Source organism: Pagrus pagrus (assembly GCF_965226575.1).
Source record: "Pagrus pagrus genome assembly, chromosome: 5".
In the NCBI taxonomy this organism is placed as follows: Eukaryota; Metazoa; Chordata; class Actinopteri; order Spariformes; family Sparidae; genus Pagrus; species Pagrus pagrus.
The window spans coordinates 5,055,994-5,079,281 of record NC_140189.1 but is presented as its reverse complement, the minus strand read 5'-3'; the positions used below and the strand labels follow the sequence as shown (position 1 = coordinate 5,079,281).

Sequence of the window (23,288 nt, the reverse complement as noted above, 5' to 3'; positions counted from 1 at the left end):
CTTCATCCACAGTGATAACCTCTCTGTCAGGTTTGCAACATCTGCATTTCAGGCATCTGGCCGACTCTCTCATCTTGAGCAATCAGTGAAACAGCAGAGAAAACTCAACTTGTTGATGATCGACATTGTAGACAAAAAATACCATGTTCCAGCAGCCACAGACTGATGCCACTTGAGAGAAAAGAACCAGAGAAGAAAACAGGCGAAAAGGCAGAAGAGGCTTGTTTCAGAGGCTTGTAAAACGTTCTCCAACTGGACTCACGAGAAAATGTTTACTGCTGCACAAAGACAGCATTCAGAAACACTTATATAAAAAAAAGAAGGATGAGACGAGAGACTTCTGATATTTCAGCCCCGAGACTGATAAAAAATGTAACGATTCTCTTTCAACTATGAAACTTGGTCAAGTCTCGCTCGTAAACAAAATGACTCACGGAGCCTCGCTGATCCCACGGCAGATCATCTCAACAAAAATTCCTGGGCAGAGGAAAGAAACGCAGATATGAATGCATGCAGAGATTTCCAGATCTTTTCATAGTCTTTTATTGATGGAAAGAGTTGTGTCGTGCTCTCAGTGTCAGTAGAAACATGTTAATTATGAGAAAAACTCTCAGCCTGCGAGATTTTTCCCCTCGTTAAAGGTCCAAACAATATATCCTCTTTATTGTTTCATATATCAGTACACGCGTGTCCTCGTCTGGGACACGGACTCTGTATGGAAAATAAAAATGAACAACTCTTAAAGCAGTAGTCAAAAAACCAAAATACACAAAATGACAAAAATGAGTCACCAAAGCCACCAAAAGAGTGCAAAAACTAACTGTTGTAGAAAGCAAGCAGAGGGAGCATTTATTTAGAAACTTTATTTTCCACTTTACAGTTTTGTCTCCTCATGAAAACGTTGCAAATTGATCTCGAATTAAAACCCTGAACAAATCATAGCATATATATAATACCGTCAACAACATACATTTACATCAGAGGTCTTTAGTTTTCTTTACTGGGTGTTTTCTTCAACAAACGAGATGTGATGTTAGTACAGACTGTGCACTTTTCTCTTTTGTAATCTTTTTTTTAGTGGTATAGGTAGGAAAGGTCATTATTTTAAAAAAACAAAATAAAAATAATTGCAATTAGCACCGTTACTGTGACTTTTTTTTTTTTAACTTAGGGATCAGCACCTCGTCCCGTTAGTAGCGACTAGGAGTTGTCATACTGCTGCTGCTGCTGCTGAGCAGCTTAGATGATGAGGTCGTTGTCCACATCCTCTGAAAACACACACACAAAAACATCGTCAGCACAGATTAAAGAGGCAGTATGTTGGAAAAAAGTTTAGAAATAAAACTAAAATAATGTGAAGAATGTGAAGACAGTTTTGACGTTATGACTGTGTTGCAGATATCTACTAAAGTTAGCATGCTAACCAGCTAGCCTCAGTCTAAACCTCCCGACTGACGGTGTGAACACCACATTAATCAGACTGTTAAACCTGTCGAATTCATACTCAAACAAAATAGGAGTCAGCACATCACCAGAGTAGCCACTAACTGCTCCTAGCGAACTAGCAAGTTAGCTCAGCTCGGGGAGTTCAGACAACCAAAACTGATAACTGATCAGTTGCTGAAGTCATTTGTTGAGCAACAAATGCCAAATAAAAGTTCCTGCTCCTGAAATGTGAAACTTTTCTGCTTTTGTCCATTTTATTTAGTCATAGCAAAACTGAAAATCTTTGTTTTGGACAAAATAACCCATTTGAAGGGGTCGCCTTGGGATATTTTTTTACTTTTTTTTATTTTCAGACAAAATAAATAATTATTCAGGACCAAATAATATGATACTCACGCTCCTTGATGCCGAAGCATGCGGCCCACTCCTCCAGGGCGATGTATTTGTCGCTGTCGGCGTCGCACTGCTCGAAGAAGCGGGTGGTGCAGTGCTCCATGGGGATGAGAGGAGCACGCAGGGGGGAGAGCTCTGTGTGGGTCAGGTATCTGCAGGCAGACAGACACAAAGGCAAAAGGATGAGGATAGAGACTTTATAGAGGCAATGAAGTGAGGTGAAACGGACTAAAACTCTGTAAATATCTGCTTCTGCTATATCTATGAAATCAGCTTCTTTCCCTGCGAGCATAAGATAATTACTCCATGATCGTCCAACCACCGACTGCTTAAGACACCTTCTTTAAATCTTTAATGTCCCCACATTGATAAAAACTTGCATTATCTCCATGCGCATTGGAGTTAGTTATGTAGTGTTATTGCTGATGCATTTAGCATTCAGCAGCCACATCATCATTTTTCAATAATAAGTAGTTATAAAGTGAAGAGCAGTTGGATCCATCAACTTCTGTCTGCAGCTGCTGTGGAGTGAGAGCAGAAGCTGCATCATCCACACAGGAAACCAATCAGCTCTCAGTTTGCCAGGAGCTCAACCACTGCCTGAGCAGCACGGATATTTTGGTTTAAAGACCTTAAATGGTAGAATATAAAATGGATCTGGTCCAAAATAACTCCCAACTTTTTCCATCTGTGAAAAATAGTTGTGGAAGCCGAATAATTGTGTGTGTACGTACCCGTCGACGGGGTGCTGGTCGAGCTGGCCGAACTGCCAGTGGACGGGGAAGATGTACATGTTGTAGTTCTTCTCGAAGTCGTGAGCCAGCAGGTCCAGAGAGTGTTCGCCAGCCTGCAGCCTCTTCTCGTTCTCGTAGATCTTCTTCACCTGAACGATCACATGGACACAATCCACATTGTGTCATTGTTGTGAATTTTACAACCTCATTTGAACATTGACTCAGTGCGACTCTCATTCCCAAACATCAGACTTTATTCTTTTAGGGGAATTTCTTTCATGATTTGGGTTTTTGGTTTAGTCCTTTCCCGTTTTATTTTGTAGATTCCATCCTCGTGTGTCATGTGTCACTTTCCACTTCCTGTCTTCTTCTGTTTTTCTGCTCACCTGTGTCCCTCCACACCTGTCTCACATCGCCTTGTTAGCTCGGCCCTGTTCCCGGCGTTTTTCCAGCCCATCGGCTCCTTCCCTGCTCTCTTGTTTCCCCTCACCTGTGTTTCTCCACCTGCACCGCATCCTTTTCTGGACTCTACCTGCCTTTGTTGCTTGCCTTTCAGATTTCTTACTTCTTGAGTTTGGACTTGATTTCAGCATTTTGTTCTGTTACCTGCCTGTGTCCTGCGTTTGGTTCTGCGTTTTTTGATTAAGTCGGACAATCTCAAGCATTAAACTGTGTGTTATAAATACAATAAAACATGTTGTGTCTGGTGGACCAGTGTAAAAGCTTTACCCTTCACTTTCTTTAAATATTTGTGACATGAATGTCTTATTTCTCTTATAAAGAACTTTCTTTGGTGTGTAAATGTGCCTCTCATAGCTTTATAAGGCAGCCTGTGAAACCTGTTGATCATCGGTCCCTCCCTCACCTACTGTTTGACAGAGTACATTAAAAGCGTACTTTGCTGTGTTAAATGCACGATTTGTCAGAATAAATGAGCCGCTCTGTGTTATAAAATGTTTCCACAGCTTAAGTGTAGCTTAAAATGTGCAGCATTAACAGAAGCAGATCCTAAATCTCACACTTACATGAGCCCTCCTTGTGTTTCAGTGTTCCCAAGAGGAGCAGCAAATGTATATATGCCTGAGTTACTTAGAGTCCCGATGATGTGTCTAACACATCCATCCACAGTTACATCTTAATCATTGTGCATTGGGACCAGAGACGTCCGCTTTAACTGCGTCTTTACCACAGTGACGACTCACCCTGAGCTTCTGCTTCTCGGTCAGCAGGTTGTTGTCCTCGTCACGCTCGTACAGAGTCACCAGAACGTTCTTCAGCCAGTCCCTCATACGCAGGGGGAACTCCTTCAGCTCGCTGTCCATGCAGGGCTCGATGACTGCAGAGAGGAAACAAGAGATGACAACAGACTTTAATTCTGGATGATAATTCAGAGCCCACACTTCCACATGCGAGGAATCATGACAGGTGGAGCAGGGGCCATCTTGATTGACTGCATCTTTTAGTTTAGTGTGATGTGGGATTCATAGTTTAACTGAGGTGTGCTTTGAGAATAGTCCATGTGAATTGATTTAATAAAGCTCTGATCAAATAAAAACCAGCGTTTATGGCATTTAATGATAGCTGACGACTGATGGTAGACGGTGTATTAAACTGAACCCTGCTGATATTTTGGATTTTTTAAGATATGTGACCTCCTGTCCAGTAGGAAAATATTTCAAGAAAACAGGTTTTAAAAACTCAGCTCAACTCAACAGATTATCAACTTTGTATTGTTGCTCTAACCGTTCGTTACAAAACATCATTTTAGGACAATTACATCCACTGCACTGTGAAAAAGTCATCTTAAAGTTTCATGAAAAATGAAGCAGCAACGACAACCATCAACAAGTGATCTGCATCTACATATTCCTGTCAACTATCCCAAAATCACAACCTGCATCCTGTTTTATTCTGCTGTACTGAACAACACCTTGATCTCCATTTGAACCCTTCAGCCCTGACTCATCTCCTTACAGTGTGTGCGTGTGTGTGATGTGTCAGTCGTGTAGCCTGCGTGTTTGGACAGATCCTCCCGTCGCTGAGCTGCAGCCCATCAGTCACAGAGTGGAGACGCTGAACGCAAGCAGCTGAGCTCAGATTCAGCTGGGCTCAGCTTATCACGCAAACGAGTGGGAACTAAATACCGCAGATACAGCCTGATCCTCCAAAGTGAACAAACACAAACCACACGGTTTCAAAACAAAATGTAGTAAAAAGAATACATAAAAAACAACATAAATCATAAACTGAGACTGGAGATAAGGAGATCATCCAGCTAAAGCTTTAAGATTATCTTCACGAGCATTTCCACAAAACTTTTCTTCTTCTTTCCGTCACGTTTCCTGCAGAATTACAAACAACTGATGTGTGCAAACAAACGAAGAGGACACGTCTTTTACTTTCTGTCTTCTTTCTTTCTGTCCATGAAGCCTCTCCTTTGCACTGGATTCATATTTTACAATTCAATGATGTATTTTAGTGGGAATAGTTTGCAGGGTTATTTTTTAGTTAGCCCAGAAATGCATTTTATTTGCATATTGGTGGATAAGCACTTAATTTATGCCGCTAAAATAAATGCATTTAATAATATACCACAAATCATACATGTCCAGCAACTTGTACTGACAGTATAAGTATTTTTGTTGTTTAATTTCTGTGGTGGTTTTACTCAGATTTTGTTGATCCATGTTTTCCCTACAGATTAAAGAAAGTTGCTCATACATCAAATGTACTGTAGACAGAGTAAACTACATGCAATGGCCTTTATATTTATGAGATGTGTGTTTTTTTCTGCCTCATTTGAAAGCAATGTGGGACAAGAGGCCTTTTCCCCACAGCCTACATTAAAGCTGCTGCAAGGAACTTTCATTTTGTTGATTTTTGGCACCCTCTGTGGACAAAAGCGGTATGACCACCACTGCCCTCCTGTTGTAAAGATCTTCATCTGCTCGCTTGTGCATTTGTTGTGAAAGCAAGTAGAATGTAAACTTTGTTTTATTGCTGTAAAAAAAGAGACTACAGAGCAGCTTCTTCCCTCAGACTGTGAGACTCCTCAAATCATTCTCAGAACAGCACCATACAAAATAATTTGAATTTATACAACTACAAAAAGGCATTAAGGAATAACTATAATAATACTGAACATATAGAGGCATCACGACTGTATCAGTTTTGAACTGAGACTGTTTCATAACCAGTTAAAAGTTCCTTGGAGTAGTCACAGACTCCAATGATCAAACCTCACTCCAGAATGTGTTTATACCTACACTTTAAAACTGTGAAAATAAAAACAAACACATAATGGCCTTTTCGAATCATGAGTTGCAGATTTTTCCGCTTCATTTGATTAAAGAGGCATTTCCCCCTCAGCCAACATTAACATCTGGCCCCTGTGAGACGGGTGTGTCCAGGTTGGAGGCAGCAGACTCTGCAAAAACACATTTACTCAATGACTCAAGACTGTTTGAAACAACTCGCTCAAATTTATTGAGCTGTTCATAATTGTAATAATCACGGTTTTTATGTGATCGTTTTCCTGACCTTTCACTCTTACTGGTTTCAGTTTGTATCTGCTGCACTCCACAGAAAATGTGTATCCAGATCAGTTTTGCATCAGGATAGTTCTGAACAAAACACTGCAGAGGTGCTGTGAGACGATGCATCCTCTACCAAACCGCCTTCATGAGTTATGACCATTTTCACGAGACTCCCAGTTTGAATTAGAGCTGGACTACTCATTTCATTTTCAGACTCCGATCTAAAACATTCAAGCGTTGAGTCAGAGGCAGTGGAATCACCCTGTTTACACGCAGAGCTGAACATTTGCTCTGCTAAACGTTTGAAGCAGAGTGTTAGAGCTCACGTTTGCAGGGTCCGACGTAGTCGAGGTGCAGCTTGTGGCCCTTCTTGGTTCCCTCCAGGGTGCACTTGGTGGCGAAGAAGTGGCAGGAGGTGTCGTAGGTCTTGTTGTCAGTGCCGCAAACCTGTGAAGGAAAAACATAGATGAGTTCTCACAGCTCTGAACCTCTTATCGGTTGTATTTCATGAGCTCAGTGCATGTTCAGCACTGAGCTCTGAAGATAGAGATTAATGCCTCTGCTTTAAACTGAAACTGATGTATCAGCTGGCCAATATTATCAGCCGATATTTGCGACAGATATATTGGTATCGGGGTTCATGAGGGCCGATAAGCACCAATAGGAAACTTTATTTTTAGAGAGCTTTAGAAATGGCCGAGTGGCTCTAACAACCAAATGACCAAATATCAATCTTTCCTGCTGTTTTTAAGATTTAATATTAACTAAAAGAAATATGGGAATGATCCTGGGTCATGAGTTCTCAGTCACAGGATAAATCTGAATTTACAGTTTCAACACAAAGCTTAAATACATGTTCGGCTGATTGTTTCTTTAAACTCACGTGCTCGAACTCTCCCTCAGCAGCGGGGCAGGTGGTGGGGTCCTGGCACACACACATGGGGGTGTTGCTCTCATCGACCTCGCACACTTTGCCCTTCTTGCAGTGGTGGTTCAGGCAGGGATCTGCGAAGAGACAGATGCAGAGTTAAAGACGATTTCTCAGGAAACAGCCAGGCCAGACAGACACCATGAGCTGATTCAGATCCAGTCCTTCGGTGCAGAAAACTCAAATGAAATCATTCATATTTTAGAGGATTAACGACTGAATAAACAGGAAAAGCTGTCACCAAGAAGTTTGTGTCGGACTTTGGCCGCCGTTTTGGCCAAAAAAGAAAATTATAGTTCTGAAATGCAGCTCATGGAAAAACAGCAGAAGTTGTGGAAAAGTGCTGACATTAAAGTTAAAGACACAAACCAAACTGTTGGACATGTGGAGCCGAGCAGAAGGGCGTTGTACTTTAGTTTTCACTTAAAGGGACACTAACACACTCAGTTAGAGACTGTAGAGTTTTATATGGTACTGAAATGTGCACGGACATTTCTGACTGCAAAATCCAAACAGTTGTATATTTTATTCTGTAATTTTTAGATATATTATCCAAACCTTACAAATCACATTATCTGCATGAGTAGCTACTGCTGAAATGGAGTAGATATTTTCTGGTATTTGCTTCTTTTAGCTGAAGTAAATCAGTTGAGTAAATCTAAACATCTCAGTCTGAACACTTTGTACAGTCGACCTGTTTTCGTGCTGCTGGTGTCGCCTGCGGCTCCATCACTGCCTCTTAAAGCAGGGTGGAACACGTAATTACAGCCGTCTGCTCGCAGGATTAAGCAGTCTGTTATTATGGCTGAGACTGAGGCTTCACTAAACATCGAAACGCAGATCCTGTAGCCGGAGGGCTGAGCAGCGAAACAGCTAAATTGTCAGAGGAGACTCACAAACCTGACACATTTTAGATCTGCAGTCACAGAAACCTGAAGGATTTACAGAGGTTTGGGTTCAGATTGTCATTTGAGCTACAGTGTGTGAGCGTTTGTATGTGTGTGCATTTTGTACAGTGATGTAATGGATAAACATATTCTTTATGAATCTCTACCGAAGTTTTAATGTTTTTGTCAACTTTTGCTTTAACCTCACCAAATATTGGAAATGTATTGTAAATTCTTAAACCTTTAAAATTTTCTTCATGTTTAAAGTGACGACGAGGAACTTGATTCTAGCGATACGACACCAGCGCATACATGAGGTAATGTATGTTGATGTGACTTTATATGTGATATATGTGATCAGACCCGAGCACAGGCATTAATAATAACTATATAAAACCAGCAGTCTGCTCGCTGATGGTCTCGTTTGCTGTTACAGCTCTTTTATAATCATTAGAGGAATCAGAGACTGTTCCATAAACACTTTCTCGTACTCACTTTAATTGCTCGCTGTTTTTGTCTCTTGTTTCGATCGAACATAACTGAATTTTGCTCATTTGTTCATTTACATGCTGACACTTAAAACACATTAATACTGGATATTTTTTACTTGCAATCAGAATCATAATCATAAACTTTATTGATCTCCGAGGGGGAAGATGGGTTTCATTACTGTTGCTCCTTCCACAACAGAAAGGTCACAGCAAAAATTACACGAAAAATTGATTAAAAAAAAGAGAGAATAGATAATAAGAAGCAACAGTATGTAAAATATGTTCATTAGACTATTAGATATGACAAATATATACATATAGGAATAGAAAGATGTAAACATCATTCAGCTGGACTCATGTTTGTCTCTCAACCAACTTCTGAAGAAAATATCTGGCTCTTTAGCTGCTAATTTCTCTAAATGTTCACCAGTTAGTCTTTAACTCTCTGTCTGCCTGCTGTTTTAGTAGTGTATAGTAAGCCTTAGAGCTTATTTTCTAAAAAATAGAGCTATTACATTTTAGCAACTGAGGTAGCTTGGGACATAAAATTGCTCCATACAGCTCGTCCAGCATTATCCAAGTCTCTTGAAGCCCCCGAGATCAGACTGAATAGACTTTATTTACGCCTGCTAAGCTAAAACTGTTAGTGCCACCCATAAGTTTTTGTGTGTTTTTGTGAACTTACTCTCAGCAGCAATGTCTTCAACAACATCTTCAACGATCTCAATGGCCTCGTCAAAATCTCCGACCTCGATCTGCACTGGGTTGGCCCCCACCTCGGGCTCCTGGAGAACAACAGAGGTCAGAGGTCAGACTGTAAGCCGCTTAAGCTTCATGAGTCACATGCAGAGGAATTTCTTATCACATGGGGTCAAAAGTGATCAGAGAAATAAAGTGTTTTTTTCTAATTTTGTTCTCCGTGCAACGGTCTATTTTCTGCACGACGTCCACTTAAACCAAAACCGCTTAAATATCCCTGGCTTTCCTGAAAAAAGAAGTTGAAACATCACCACTAAAGAAGGTTCCTCCCTGCAGGCCAAGCAGAGTCTGGGAGCAGCCATAATATATCCAACCATAATATCCAACAATAACAAGCAGCTGGGTCTGCATGTGGTGAAGCCATGAAGAACGTAATGGCTTCCTGACCGGCTGGCAGGCTAAAATTAACAGCTGTGGGATCTCTGGTCCCGCTGGACCTCTGGAGCAGGAAATGATAAAACGTTCACATGAAGGCTCGGTCCAACCGTTTTATACGGGGATATTCTGTTAGTTTTCTTTACAACAGGTTATGAAGGACAAAGGACTGAACTCTTTCTCAATAAAGGGATGTTTGTCTCCTATTAAGGCAAAAGTCGTGGAGGGAGCTGGAAGGATTTCATGTTTTCATCCCCGTCTGTTTGTTGAGAAAGATTGGGCAGAAGCCTCAGAGGTAATAAACAGACTTGGGTGGAATTTGAGCAAAGAGATTTATTAGATTTCGGTAAATATCCAACTTTCCACCATTAACTCATGAAGCCCAGGTGAAACAAACAAACACCAGAGACCTCTCCCTCACCTGCAAAACAGAACGTCCTGCTCTTCTTACAAATGGTGCAATAAACATACAGCGTTTTCTGTTTAATTTAACTTCCACTGCTCGCATTTAGTTTTCAATTATTCAATGATGACTCCATTCTTTTAAGGATTTTGGGGGCTCACATGTGAAGTCAACACTGTCACGTGAATAAATACCACTGAACTTCTTTAAGAAACCCAAAGCTCCGTCACAGATCAGATCATCTCTGCGAGCAGCTGCTTGGACAGGAAACACATCACAGACGCCAAAGCAAACTCAGATGAGAGCAAAAGTATTCTGAATCAGTGCCTACAGATGAAACAGAGCTTTGCAAATATTAAAGAATAATTGAAGTTTAATTACAATTTAGGTCTTATTTTGGTCTATTTTAATATCATTTCACACACCAAGACTGGGAACACAACTCTACAACAAAGTCAAGTGTGATCCCCAAAGATCTATCATCGTGCATTTCTTTAATTGTTCTTTGATTAATTATTCAAGGCCTTTAGTTTGCCTGACTGCAGATGTTTCAAGGCTTTTAAGGAAAGATTTGTGTTGTCTAAACAGGATGAACATCTGCACTTACCTCAACAACTGGCTCCTCAGTCACTGGCTCTTCCACGATGACCTCCTCCTCAGTCTGGGACACACACACATTAAACCATTATAACTCCAGCACGTGAACACACACAAAACTAAAGTGTAGGAGGTTAGAAGCAGACAACACACACGCTTTGAATCTTCATGCACGTGAACACTCCGGGGAGCGCTTGGATTGAGGAAAGCAAACATTTCTTCAACACACACATGCAATAAGATCACACACGCCCTCAAAGAGACACACACAGGAACTGCGCTCGGGTAAAGAAACACAATTATCAGGGACACACACACACACAAAGCAAACATGGAAACTCTCTCACGTGAACTGATGATCAGACAGGAAAGGAGAAAGAAGGACACGCACACTCAAAGAGAGGAACAGGATCATAAAGCAGACAACACTCACACACACACACACACTCACACACTCACACACACACACACACACACACACACACACACACACACACACAGTATAACTTACAGGAGCAGCCATGGCGTGGCCAGCCAGGCACAGGACGAAGACGATCCACACCCTCATCTTCAAAGTCTGTGGAGATGAAACAGAGGGACAGGTGAGCCAATCATATTCACACAAACAGTAATGATGATTATACTAAGCAAAGACACATAAACCTGTATCTAGTTTATGTTTCCTTTGTTGTCATTGTCACAGAATATTATTGATTGAGTGCCATCGGCGGCCAAACAACCAGCGTTTGCTAATTTTAGAAACCATCGGGGCATTTTCTGGATATTTTAAGCTAAAACATGATCTTTTCCTAACTCTAACCAAGTGGTTTATGTGTCTGAACCTTCTCAGACCTTAAGCATAAAATTGCCACAACATAAAGTCGAAAAATTGGAACTTAAAGAAACTAGATTTTTCAACATAACCATGGTTTCCAGAAACATTTATTCTGGCGACTGGGTTGTCTTTAACTGAATCTGAACCACTGAATATTGTCCCTAACTTAAACACTTTTTTATTTATTTATTTGTTTTATTGATTTATTGTGTTTTGTCTTAAAGGCAAAACAAATTAGGATTACTACAGCTCTGCAACTACAAGGGATCCTCAGACAGATCCTTGAGGAACACCTGTTAAACTCAGCCTTTGTTTAGAGCACAGTTTGGTTTTTAGAATACAAAAACAATTCTGAATTATAACAAATGCACTCACTGATCACTTTAATAAACAAACTGTTAAGATATTGAATTATGCTTATCAATTTCTGGAAAATAAAGTGTTGACCTGCCGTCTAGTTTAGAACCATCGAAGCTTCACAAAAGACGACAGTGATAAAGTGAAAATTAATCACTAAACTTTTTTTTAATGTATTTACTTTTGTTAGTCACTTTGTAACTCCCCTTATTCTTAGTAGAAGTAGTATTTGTACACAAAGTAATATTGTACAGTATAATAATGTGAAAAAAAAACAAAGAATCAGCTACTTCCAATATTTAGCAAAAACAAACAATATTCAACTTATTCATGACAACTCTTTATTAAACCAACAAGGATCAACACAAAAATCTAAACTTAAACGAGATAATGAGCCAGGATCAATGAGACCAATCTGAATCTGAGTTGTCAGACGTCTCAACGATAAGCAGCCTCTCTCTCGTGAGTCCCCGCAGACAACAAAAGCATCTGGACACAACATGTAACACAACTCTCTCGACAGACTAATGGAAGCTTTCCAGTTCCCAAACAAAACCCTCAGTGTGTGCTGTGTTTACTGGCACGTCAGGATGAAATTGTCTGTGGCTGCGGCTCCCAGAACATCATTTCAGCCGCTGAAAGGGATTTTCTCTCGTTCTGGAGCCTAAATCAGAGCGAGAACAGTAGCTGATTGCACAAAATGAGGCTTCAGAAGCACGTCTGTACCAGGCTGGGTCAGCTTATCTTTGTGCTGTAAACAGCTCCCGTATACATGAACACTTTCACTGCAACATTTTTCCACCAACTGAGGAACTCCGACTCTTTGTATTTCACCAGGCTTCTGTTTGGAAAAAATACTTTTAATACAGCTTCACTAAACACATATTTACATTTATAAACCCATGAGAAATCTGTACCAATCTGACCGTGATGTGAGATTTTAGTTAGTTGACGGTGGAGGAAGGTTCAGTTCCCAATGGGACCATGTGTCTCATAGTCCACAAAATATTTCTGGAGCTTCACAGCAAAACAGCGTTGCAGCGTTCACCTAAGCAACTGAAGTAGCTGGGGACTTGTTTAAAAAGGTAAAAAACAACAGAAAAATGAAAACATAAAATGGCTCCATACAGCGCATCCGGTGTAATCCAAGTCTCCAGAACCCCCAAGATCCCAAATTGATTTGAAAAGACATTATATCCAACCTTGACACACGGTAGAGCTCCTGCGGTCACTTCAGAAAGCTAAACTTTTAGCTCAGCAGCTACAGTGACGATTTCAGCTTTAAAAAGGGTGTGAATAACGTCTTTTCAAATCAATCTGCGATCACGGGCTTCCAGAGACTTGGATTATTCCAGATGGGCTGTATGGAGCCATTTTCTGTTTCACACATGTTTTGCTGTGAAGCTCCAGAAATGTTTTGTGGACTACGAAACTTCACCTGATTTTCCATCGGCATGAGGGTGAGCAGGTAATGAAGGAAGTCATTTAATGTTTTATCTTGTGAGGACAAGAGTTTTGCCCCCAAGTCCAGTAAAACAACTACATGCTGCCAAACAGCAGACTGGCACAGTTAGAGACTTAGTGGAAGCCCATTAAAGTTTTGAAGACTAAGAAACTTCACTCAACTTTCCATCAGCATGGGGAGGAGGAGATGATGACTGAATCTTTTGTTCCAGCTATGACCAACTTGACATTCCTTCATTGCTAGCATTGCTATTGCTGATTACATCTAGCTCAAAGCAGTGCTATCCATGTTTGTAGACTCTTGTTTCCCTGTTTCCTAATCTACTTTTTTTGTGATCTAGTTTTGTTTTGGGGATATTTCTGTCCCATTTTTGCTTTACTGTGTGCAAAAACTCATCCTTGTCAAGTCTATATAGACTTTTTTCATCTCATACAATGGAAAACATGTCTTTTTGACATGTAAAGATACAAATTTCCTGTGATATCTGGCTGCCGTGAGAGCAGAGTCCCGATGAGTCACCTATCTGTCTATCTTTCCTCCTCTCCTCTCCATCTGATTGTCTGGGCATCCATTCATTTGGACTGAGAGCGCTCTCTCTCCGTCCCTGCCTCTCTTCTTTCATCATGTCTCGTCTGAAGGACTAAAAAAAGGGCTTCTTTGTTCGGTAATGCAGCGTGACATTGCTTGGTCTTCCTCCCTCTATTCTCTATAAGTTATCTCCCTCAGCACCTCCATAAAGTGAGCTGTCTCACCCAGACATCCAGAAACCATCTCTGCCCTGCTGACATCAAAGGACGTATGGTATAGATACGGGCGAGTTTAAGTGTCTCGGGAGGCCGACTGTTGAGATCAAAGTCTTTACTGTTATTTCATTCACCCTGTTTCCTTTATGTTCTGATTTTCTGGCTCGATATCAAGAAGAACTGGCCCGTACCTCTTGTTTCTGTTGAGTTTTTACTCTGCAGGGTGGAAAATTCCTCATGCAGGGGCAATAAGACTGATGTGAGCTGACACAGTTTGTACAATATACTGGACGCTGCAGGAGATCAGCGGGGGATAATAAGATTTACTAAACAGGGTCGGGGATGGTTGGAATTCCTGCAACTCGGATAAGACGGCGGGTTTAAACCAACAATAAAACTGAACTATTAAAATTAAACTTTGGAAAATTGTCCACTTGAGCATCAATTATCAGCTCAGAACATGAATGCCACGGCTCTCAAAAACATCGCTTTGAGGGAAAGTGAGCTTGACATTTTGGGGGTGGAGGAACACTTTGCTTGGCTGGCTGCCGGGTGTCCTAAAGAACGCAGGAAGGCCTCCCGACACGACGCCACTGAATAGGGCAACATGTTTGGACAGATGCAGTGAAAAGGGTAAAGTTTGCACGCGGTCGACATGCAGAAGCGGAGCGTGTTGACGTGTGTCATTTGATGAGCCCTCGAGCGACACGAGAACGTTCTGTCATTTAGACAACAAAGAAATTTTGTGTGCTCGCCCGTAGGTGCGTTTTTTCTCTACGGTTGACACTCTCAAAATAGTCAACAAGCATGTCCAGAAATGTGATTTGAAATGAGGTGTAAGGCAGCTGAAGACGATGTAGCATTCTTTCTTTGGAGCAAGTTTGTACAAGTTTTATCTTCAGATCTGACAGGAGAGCCATGTCTGCTTACAATGATACACTCTAAAACTGCAACTACAAGGATGTGCTGACACTGAAGCACCAACTTACACAGTACTATCAAAATTCAATCTTAATTCATATATCTGACGTTAATACTGCATGTTTTTGATCTAAATTTTTGAAAGGGATACCACAAAATCAAAAATATATGTAGTTCTGTTTATCCGTCCAGATTGTTTTGTTGTGAGTTGCAGACTTTGGGATGTCAAGATGTCTGCCCTCCAAAATAATGGAACTAGATTGTTTTATGGTGCTCAAAGTGCCAAAAATACCATTTGAAAAACTCAACATCAATGTCTCTCTTACTCAAGATAATCAACAGACCTTGTTGTGAGCAGTTTCATGTAGGAACTATTTTCTTTACGTATCACTGCGCAGAAGGAAACGAGTATCTACTCATGGACGAGAGGCTCGTGCTTGTGACATTGTTGGATGTAAACATTTATGGCGTCCTTCTTGGTTGAGCTGTAAAGTTCATTAGCTTAGTTAGCTAGAAGATCATATTAGGGCCACAAAGACGGCTGCAAAATGTCCCAACGTTCGCTGGAATTATCAGTATTGTTTGTTAAAACACAAAGCGAGCAGTGGTATCTCGCTTTAGATGTCACACCATTACCCACCACCCCGTCCTCCTGGTGAGAAAGTCAGCTCGTACACATATAAAATGTAAACTTGCAGCATGACAGGTTAAAGGAAATATATATTTTTGATTTTAGGGTGAACTGTCCCTTTAAGTGTTGTCACCACTTGGAGAAAACTTCTCACGGCTGAAAGATTTGTTCTTTGTGTGTGTTGTGATATATTTTTATGTGAGTGAATATTTTTTCTCAGACACAGTCGAGTAGAGAAGTCGACAGCTCTGTGTTTAAAATATTTTATTCCACTTTCAGCAGACATAAGTCAGATTTATGGTATTTTTATCGTCGTGCATGAATCTGTTATAAACTTTCAACTACAAACTCATAAACATCTAGCAGGTAATACAGCAGCTGTTCTCCAATTTTTCTCAGCTCTGTTCATCTACAAAATAAATCACAGATCTGCACGTCTGTTGAGATGTGGGTGTCTGCTACCATAGATGGTAGAGGAAAACAAGATTGTGATTGCAGGAAGGTGAGGGTAGAACAAAAAATGCTCCTTTAAGCAAGAGAGAAGAATTTTAGAGAAGAAAACTAAAAAGCAACATGATTATTGTTGGATTGTTTTGTTCCAAATATCTCTCAGTGCTTATTTCAGCGTCAAGGCAGGACTTTAACAATGGCGACCACTGTTCATGAAGGTCCAGAGATGAGAAGTCATGAGCAGACTCGGACGTGGAAAAATACAGAAACGCTGGCAGTGGACGCAGACAGTGACGTCTCTAAATAACCTGCAAACAAGGAAACTTCTCTGTCAAGCTGAGCTTAAAGGGGAAAAAAAGGTGTTCTGCTGACGGGAAGTTTCGTAAAAAAAGAACTTCTGACACACACTGAGAGCGAGAGCTTAATGTGATCTCAAAGAGGGCGAAAATAAAAACCGGTCTCATCTCCAGAAGGTGTGGGGTGAGTATTTGATTTGGAGGGACGCGGTGTTCCCGTCGTATGTCCGCTTTAACATATTCCTGTTTGGTCAGAGAGCCGCTCGGCTCCGCTCGGCAGGAAGGAGGAGGCCGGACGGACTGACGTAACAGCAAAACAAATTATTTTATTTGGAAAGCTGCTCTCATAATCAAACAGGGCCGAGGCTAAAAGGGAAACTTCAGGCTCATAAAGGGGCCCTTTTTCTCCTCAATGTATTTAATTTGGGAGGTTAGTTAGGTAAGCAAGTGTAAACTCACTACGGAGGAAAACAACCTGCGCTGGAACTGCTGCTAATACAGACATCTGCCTCACTTTCTCACTAATATCTGTCTTTTCAGTCTCTTTCTGCTTCAGATGCTCTTTAAAGGGAGGGATTCTTGCTTCGTCTCCTTGGTGATATAACAGGCAGGGCTGGATGGCTGGAAAAACAACCTGTAGCAGCCTGTCGGCCAGCAAACAGTGCAGACAAACAACACTGGCATGCAAAGAGCCGGAGAGGCAAATATTCAGTTCAAGCTCTGAGAATGAACAGTGATTTCCTCTGTTGATATTAAACTCTGCAGACAGAGTAGGTTATGTGATGGAGGAAGATCGTAGTTAATGAAATACCTTTAAAATCTCAGGTTTATGAAATGTTGTTTACCGTCCGTATCAGGAGGTATGAGAGGATATCACAGCTGCAAAAGATGAAGATCTGACGAGTGGTTGTCTTCTTTCATGCGTGTCTTATCGTGTTCACATTAAATGTACACGAGCTGACTTTCATGTCAGGAGGGGATGGTTGTGGTGGTGTTACTGCTGGTCGAGAGACCGCTGTTCAAGACTGTTATTTTTTCCGAGACATCGGGACATTTCGAGCTGTGTTTGTGGCCACAAAAAACAGATATTTTGAGCCAAAACATGATCTTTTCTGAGTGATTTTTCTCTTAGGTAATCAAGAACGCTGCAAGCCAGAAACCACTGTTTGAGATGGTGTTTTGACATTTTTAAGCATGAAACCACCAGATATTTTTAACAAGACTTTCGGATATTTTCCAGCTGTGTTTGTGGAGACAAAGCAAAATCATGATCTTTCCTAACCCTAATCAAGACCATAAGCACGGCATGGTCACATCATAACATTGAAAATGAAAAGTACAACTTGAGGTTTTACATTCCATCATTTCTCCTGTCTATATTTCTTTATGACAGGAGCCACTATCTTCTTCAGCTATGTGCAATTTTGTGGATGATGTCTGAAATCGTTTTTCATCCTGAGGTGCTGCTGGTCAGGTAACAGCAGGGTTTTAGTCCCTCAGTGGTCACTTGTCGGCTCCAATTACACTTCAAACTTCATGCTGGTTGAGAAAAAGAAGAGGCATCACGTCGGAGTCTTATCAGCATTTTACTCGTGCAGCAACACGTCTGGGACAAAATCACATTGTTGTTTGCACATTGTGACTTCAAAGCAGCCCAGTCTCCAGGATATAATGTTAGCAGCTAAGGTTTCTGCTAACCATAGATACGGCTGAGGTTTACATCCGTACCAAACTGTCTTTATTTGTTGAATTTAGTGTATGTAATGTATATTTTGCTTCATTGCTTGTTTTTTTGTCTTGGTTTTAACTGCACCTGCCTGAGGCAAATTCCTCGTACACCTGTGCTTGGTGACTACAGGCAACGATTATTGCACCTGGCAATAAGACACCTGACAAATTCAGTTTCTCTCTAGAGATTACGGAGGGAAACTCCTTTAGGTTTCCTGGACAAAGAGCAGTTTCAGAGCGACCACCAGTCATCCCGATCGCTCAGGAAACTCTGAGCACAAAGAGCACAAACAAGAAGACGAGGAAAAGTCAGGATATATGTAACCTGAGTTTCTTGTCACCTGACCTCTTTGACTCCCTTCCCCCCTTTCCTTCATCAGGACTGATCCTCTGTTTGTGGCAGAGAATTTGACGAAAGACACTTTTTTCTGAGCCAGTTTTTTCACCTCTTTGAGTTCTCGTTCTGTGGCTTGAGGCTAAAATAAAATCCAGATACATCTCGCACAAAAACTGTACTGTTGTGTCTGTAAACTCTGGAACTGCTTTTTCTCTGCCTCTCTGAAAAGATAAAGGTTCAATGACCAATAATCCTTGTTTTTAGATGCAATCAGTCAAAGTCTCCTCGGTGAAGATTACTTCTGTCATCCGCAGCGACCTGTCTCAGTCTTCTTGTTTTATGAACACTGTAAGAGGCCAGAAGGCATCGACTTTATGGTCACTGTGGCAGCGAGCCAGCAAGTCAGTGTGTAAGTAAATCAGGCTGGTTTGAAATGAACAGCACTGCAGCTGGAAAGACTGAATAGACAAAGAAAAGAGCGATACCTAGAGAAAGTTATTCAAAAGCAGGTTGCAGGTGAATCTGTAGCCTTAATTACTTAATGAGTTACTTCCACAAACGAACACTTAATAATCTGTCTGCTCTTCTTCTTTTCTTTGTCTCTTTGTCTCTTTGTATTCGTCGTCTCTTCCTTTCTGTCTTCCTGTCTTTCTCTTTTCGCCTCTTTGTTTCTCGTTGCTGACAGTAACCTCCAGGTTTTTCTTCTCCACGTTGAGCCCCGACAGCAGCACAATCCCTCCTTCCTGTCGGGGGATTAGAGTTCTTTCTTGAGATTGCCAAACTGGCCCGGTATTTTCCAGCATCCACAGCTCCAACGCCTCTACCCAGTCCCCCTCCCCTCCGTCCTCCTCCTCCCACTTCGGTCCAGACTTGCCACCTCAACAATTAGGCAGCCAGAGACGCTCTGTCTCCACTTCACTCATACTAAAGCAGACACAATGTCCCTCAGTCCTCCAAAAGGCGGCTCGGAAAAATATCGTCGACAGGTGTGACGAACACGGAAACAACAACTTTGTTCAGAATCAAAAGACAGTGAGGGAAAGATTGGAGAGTGGAAAGTGTTTTCTGAGCAGGAGGAATCTGTATCGAGCCCAATGTTTTCAAGCGTCATGTCGCTGGATATATTTAATAAATTGGGACATTTTCCAGCTGTGATTGTGGAGACAAATCGTGGTATTTTAAGCCTAAAACACAATCTTTTCCAAACCTCAACCAAGTGGGTTTTGTCCTCAAACCTAACCAGACTATGAGCACAGTGTCACAACACAAGTAACGTAAAGTTTGCACATTTTCAGAAAGGTTCATTGCCGACATTTATTCTGATGATTGGGTTGCTGTCTCACCTCAAAATTGGACTGAAGCAACCCTTAAAAGCAACTTGCACCCAGTCGGCCTCAACATCATAAGTGAGGTCCAACAATTATGTTGGGTGATAGAGTCTGACTCGTAGTCGGTGTTCCAGTTCATCCCAAAGACATTGAGGTTTAGAGTTCTGTGCAGAACAGTTCTTCCAAACCAAACGGAGACAACTCTTTTCTTTATGGAGCTGGCTCTGTGCACGGGGAGACTGGCACATTGAAACAGGAAAGGGCGAAACACAAACTGCTGACGCATTGTGCTCTATAGCATTCATATTTCTCTCCATTGAAACTAAAAGTACAAACCCTGAAAAACAGCCCAGCAATCACCCAAAGTATGCAAGAATTTCGGCCTCTTTCTGCTAATCTCTCTCCCTGTGGGTGACGACCTGACACTTGAAGGCATCTGAACTAACGAACGGAGCTTTTTAAACAGCTGGTAACTGATCACTATGGCAACTCGCATTCCTTTACATGGGAGTAATCAGGGAGGGGGAGTCACAGAGGGATGAGGAGAGGGAGACAGAGAGAGATATTTGTCGGAGAAATGCTCCCATTGCTTTATCGGGCTTTTGTTGGAATCCCATCCACCCCCACTCCTCCTCGTCCACCTCCTCCTCATCCTCCTCCTCGTCCTCCTCCTCTCTCCCCTCTTTCTTTCTCTTTTTCTTGTTTTCTTTGTTTCTGCTCTGTTACAGTAACTTTCTCACAGAGATAAACCCTGCAGAATTCCATTTAAAAAACTGTGAATTCTCCAAAAACAAAGAGCCAGCAGCAGCTCTCCAAACTCTTACACGGAATTGGTTAAAAAACTGATCATGTGACGGCAGATAAGGGTTAGGGTTAGGGTTAGCCCTTGGTTGAAACAAACTCTTTTTCTTTAAATTAAGCAGCATATCATGCTGTGTCTGCATCCCCCTCCTCCCCTGAGCTCTAAACCACAGTCCCCCTCCTCCTCCCTCTCCTCCTGTTGCCGATGTGGCACACAATACCTCCACAGAGAATGAATCCTCATAATCACAGTTTGTTTACCTGCAGGAGGTTATTTTCCCCGCAGCTGTTTGGGCCGTAATAACAGAGGAGATTGTTCGCTGAGGTTTGAGGCCACAGTGGCTACCTTTTAAACCAGATGCTAGTCATTTTAAAGTAAGGTTAAATGGTGGAAAAGTGGGTGGAAAATTGAGAAAGTACCACTGACAGCTTTACAGGCAGTTGGTGGAGAATCTGTTGCAGGTAGTCAAGTGTGAAATATACAATACTGGATTGAGTTTTGCGATTACTACAGGTACATTTTGTGCGGTAAAGTTTGATTAGAAGAGTTTTTGCCACTTTGTTTACTTTGGTCACACAACTGCATGTTTAACTTGTTCTTTTGCAACTGACAAAGAAATGTGAATTCATCTTAGATCTGCATTTAAAAAGTTTAACTTAAGCAAACTTTTACTGCAGCACAAAAACAGTATAAACCTAACGCTGTCAGTAAGTTCCTGCAGATCTTTGCTGTTCTCTCCACCAATAGATCTCGCAGAGTAAAGTCTTCTGAAGTCACTCCAGACCAGCGTCACATGATAAAGAGTCAGCAGATATCGTGCAGAGTGAGAGCTCTTACCTTTAGCTTTGCAGAGCAGGGACACCAGAAGAGAAGTCAGCAGTGTGCGGGGCCCAGGACGATCTAACTGCCTCACCAGTTCACACAGTAGACATTTCCAGTGGGACGTCCCAGTTTGGATGCAGACCCCCCCCTCCCGTCACCAAAGCCTCCCATCGCTCCCTCCCTGCTCTGGAGGTGGGGCTTCTTGTTAACTCTCTGCTCCTGCTGACAGCCAAGTCTGGACAAAAAGCACTTTTTCTGATAGTTTCTTCACTGGATGTTTGATGTGTCTTTAAAAAAGTACTATATTTTTTTATAATTACACTTAAGAGGAGAATATTTCAAAAAACAACACAGGGATAATGATAAAATAATAGAATAAAACATGCTTAATTTAGTTTAATTTAATTTAAGAAAAACACGTTTTGTGGAAAGCCACAGATTTTTTTTGACAATCATGTTGAAGGGTCTTTGAAAGCGATTTAGACTAATGAGTAATTTTTAATTATCTAAAGTGCACTGACTCATTTTTGGAGACAAGATGTTGGCAGGTTTAGGATGATGTCACAGTAAATCCACAAATAGACTTTCAGCTTCAGCCGAACGCCAACTGTGACGTGAATTTCATCACTTGCTCACATCCACAAAATGTCCGCAGTGTGTGAAACATATACACAAACACCTGCACAGAACTGTTTGTGCATCCTGTCTATGTCTGTTTATGGATCAGACATACTGATACACTCTGGACGTGTACATTAGGACATACAAGGGATGATCATGCTGTGTTGTTTGTATTACATTGAGTGTCTGTGTAAATGGATCCTGGTTTAAAGTTGCGTATTCATTCATGTTAGGCTGCAGACGGACGTCCACACAGATAGAGTTTATGTCACATGGACTCTTGCAGAGCTTCCTGCTTCTTGGACACAGAACGTTTCAGTCTTTTCAGGGTTTTTTTTCTGACATGGTTTCAAACACGAGCGCACCATTTACTGTAAACTGTCTGTCTGTTCAGGGTTAAAAGCCACTGACTGATATTAAATATACAATCTGCAAACATTCACTGTCAACATCTTCCTTTTTTTTCCTTTTGCTAACGAAAGCATGATTAAAGTTTTCATGTTTCCGCAAACATTTTGAAGGTTAAATATGTGAAACTGTGCACATTAATAAAGCAGCTATGTAAAGATATAGAGGAGTAACGGTGTCCTGAACAGAGAACGACACACTCCCTGTGTGCATGTTGTGATCTGAGCTTCTCTCTTGTTTTCTGCAGTGGACAGGATGGCCACGCTTGCATGTGAGTCCCACAAGTATTTTAATTACATGTACATGTTCCATTTAATTTTATTACATAAGTTCAATATAAAGGGTCTCGTTTAAAGCAGTTTTTCTAAATAAATTAATCGATCTACTTAGTCGGTTACATTAAATTAATGAAGACTTGTACGTAAAACTCATGTGTTCATTTAATTATTATTACATATAAAGTTAAGGGGAACTTCTACATAACAAGTATTAATGTTTTGGTAAGGTTGTGTTCTTGGTTAAATAGTGGATAAATCAACACTGACTTGAAGCATTAGCCCGGAAAACAGTCAGCTGTATTGTAGTCATTCACCACCCTGTCCTCTGTCCCTTAATGAGGTTAACCTACTTCTATAATTGGGAATAAAATTTGCCTGTGAACATAAAGTGTCAGCGAGAGTCAATCAGCTGAATATAACATGGGTCTAACTTAAGGAGTCTTTGACTTTGATGTCGCCTTCTTGACCCGACGACACACCCTCTGTCACACATCTATATTTTCACTCCAGCCTCTTCCTCGGGGAGGTTAGAGGTCAAAGGTCAGCTGACACACAGAACAGCAGTCATGGAGCTGGTCAGACTCTTGAGGACAATCCCCTCAGTGGAGTGAACACACCGTCTACATTTTCAGTAAAAATACCTGCTGACTTACTAACATTTATATCATTTGTCATGCTGCCCAAATGTTCTGTGGATTCCTCATGTTAAATCACTGT

At 41.3% G+C, this 23,288-nt stretch overlaps 1 protein-coding gene across 1 annotated transcript; it reads right to left on the bottom strand.

The window, feature by feature from the left end:
• Window positions 1-527: 527 nt before the first annotated feature.
• Window positions 528-21,386, bottom strand: sparc (secreted protein, acidic, cysteine-rich (osteonectin)). Its single transcript, XM_084352773.1, has 10 exons — window positions 21,280-21,386; window positions 11,061-11,126; window positions 10,560-10,613; window positions 9,101-9,200; window positions 6,993-7,114; window positions 6,436-6,556; window positions 3,776-3,909; window positions 2,574-2,722; window positions 1,843-1,991; window positions 528-1,268 (listed from the first exon to the last, which is right to left on the bottom strand). The coding sequence occupies exons 2-10, from the start codon at window positions 11,115-11,117 to the stop codon at window positions 1,240-1,242; spliced, it is 915 nt and encodes a 304-aa protein (XP_084208899.1). The 5' UTR covers window positions 11,118-11,126; window positions 21,280-21,386; the 3' UTR covers window positions 528-1,239.
• Window positions 21,387-23,288: the final 1,902 nt, after the last annotated feature.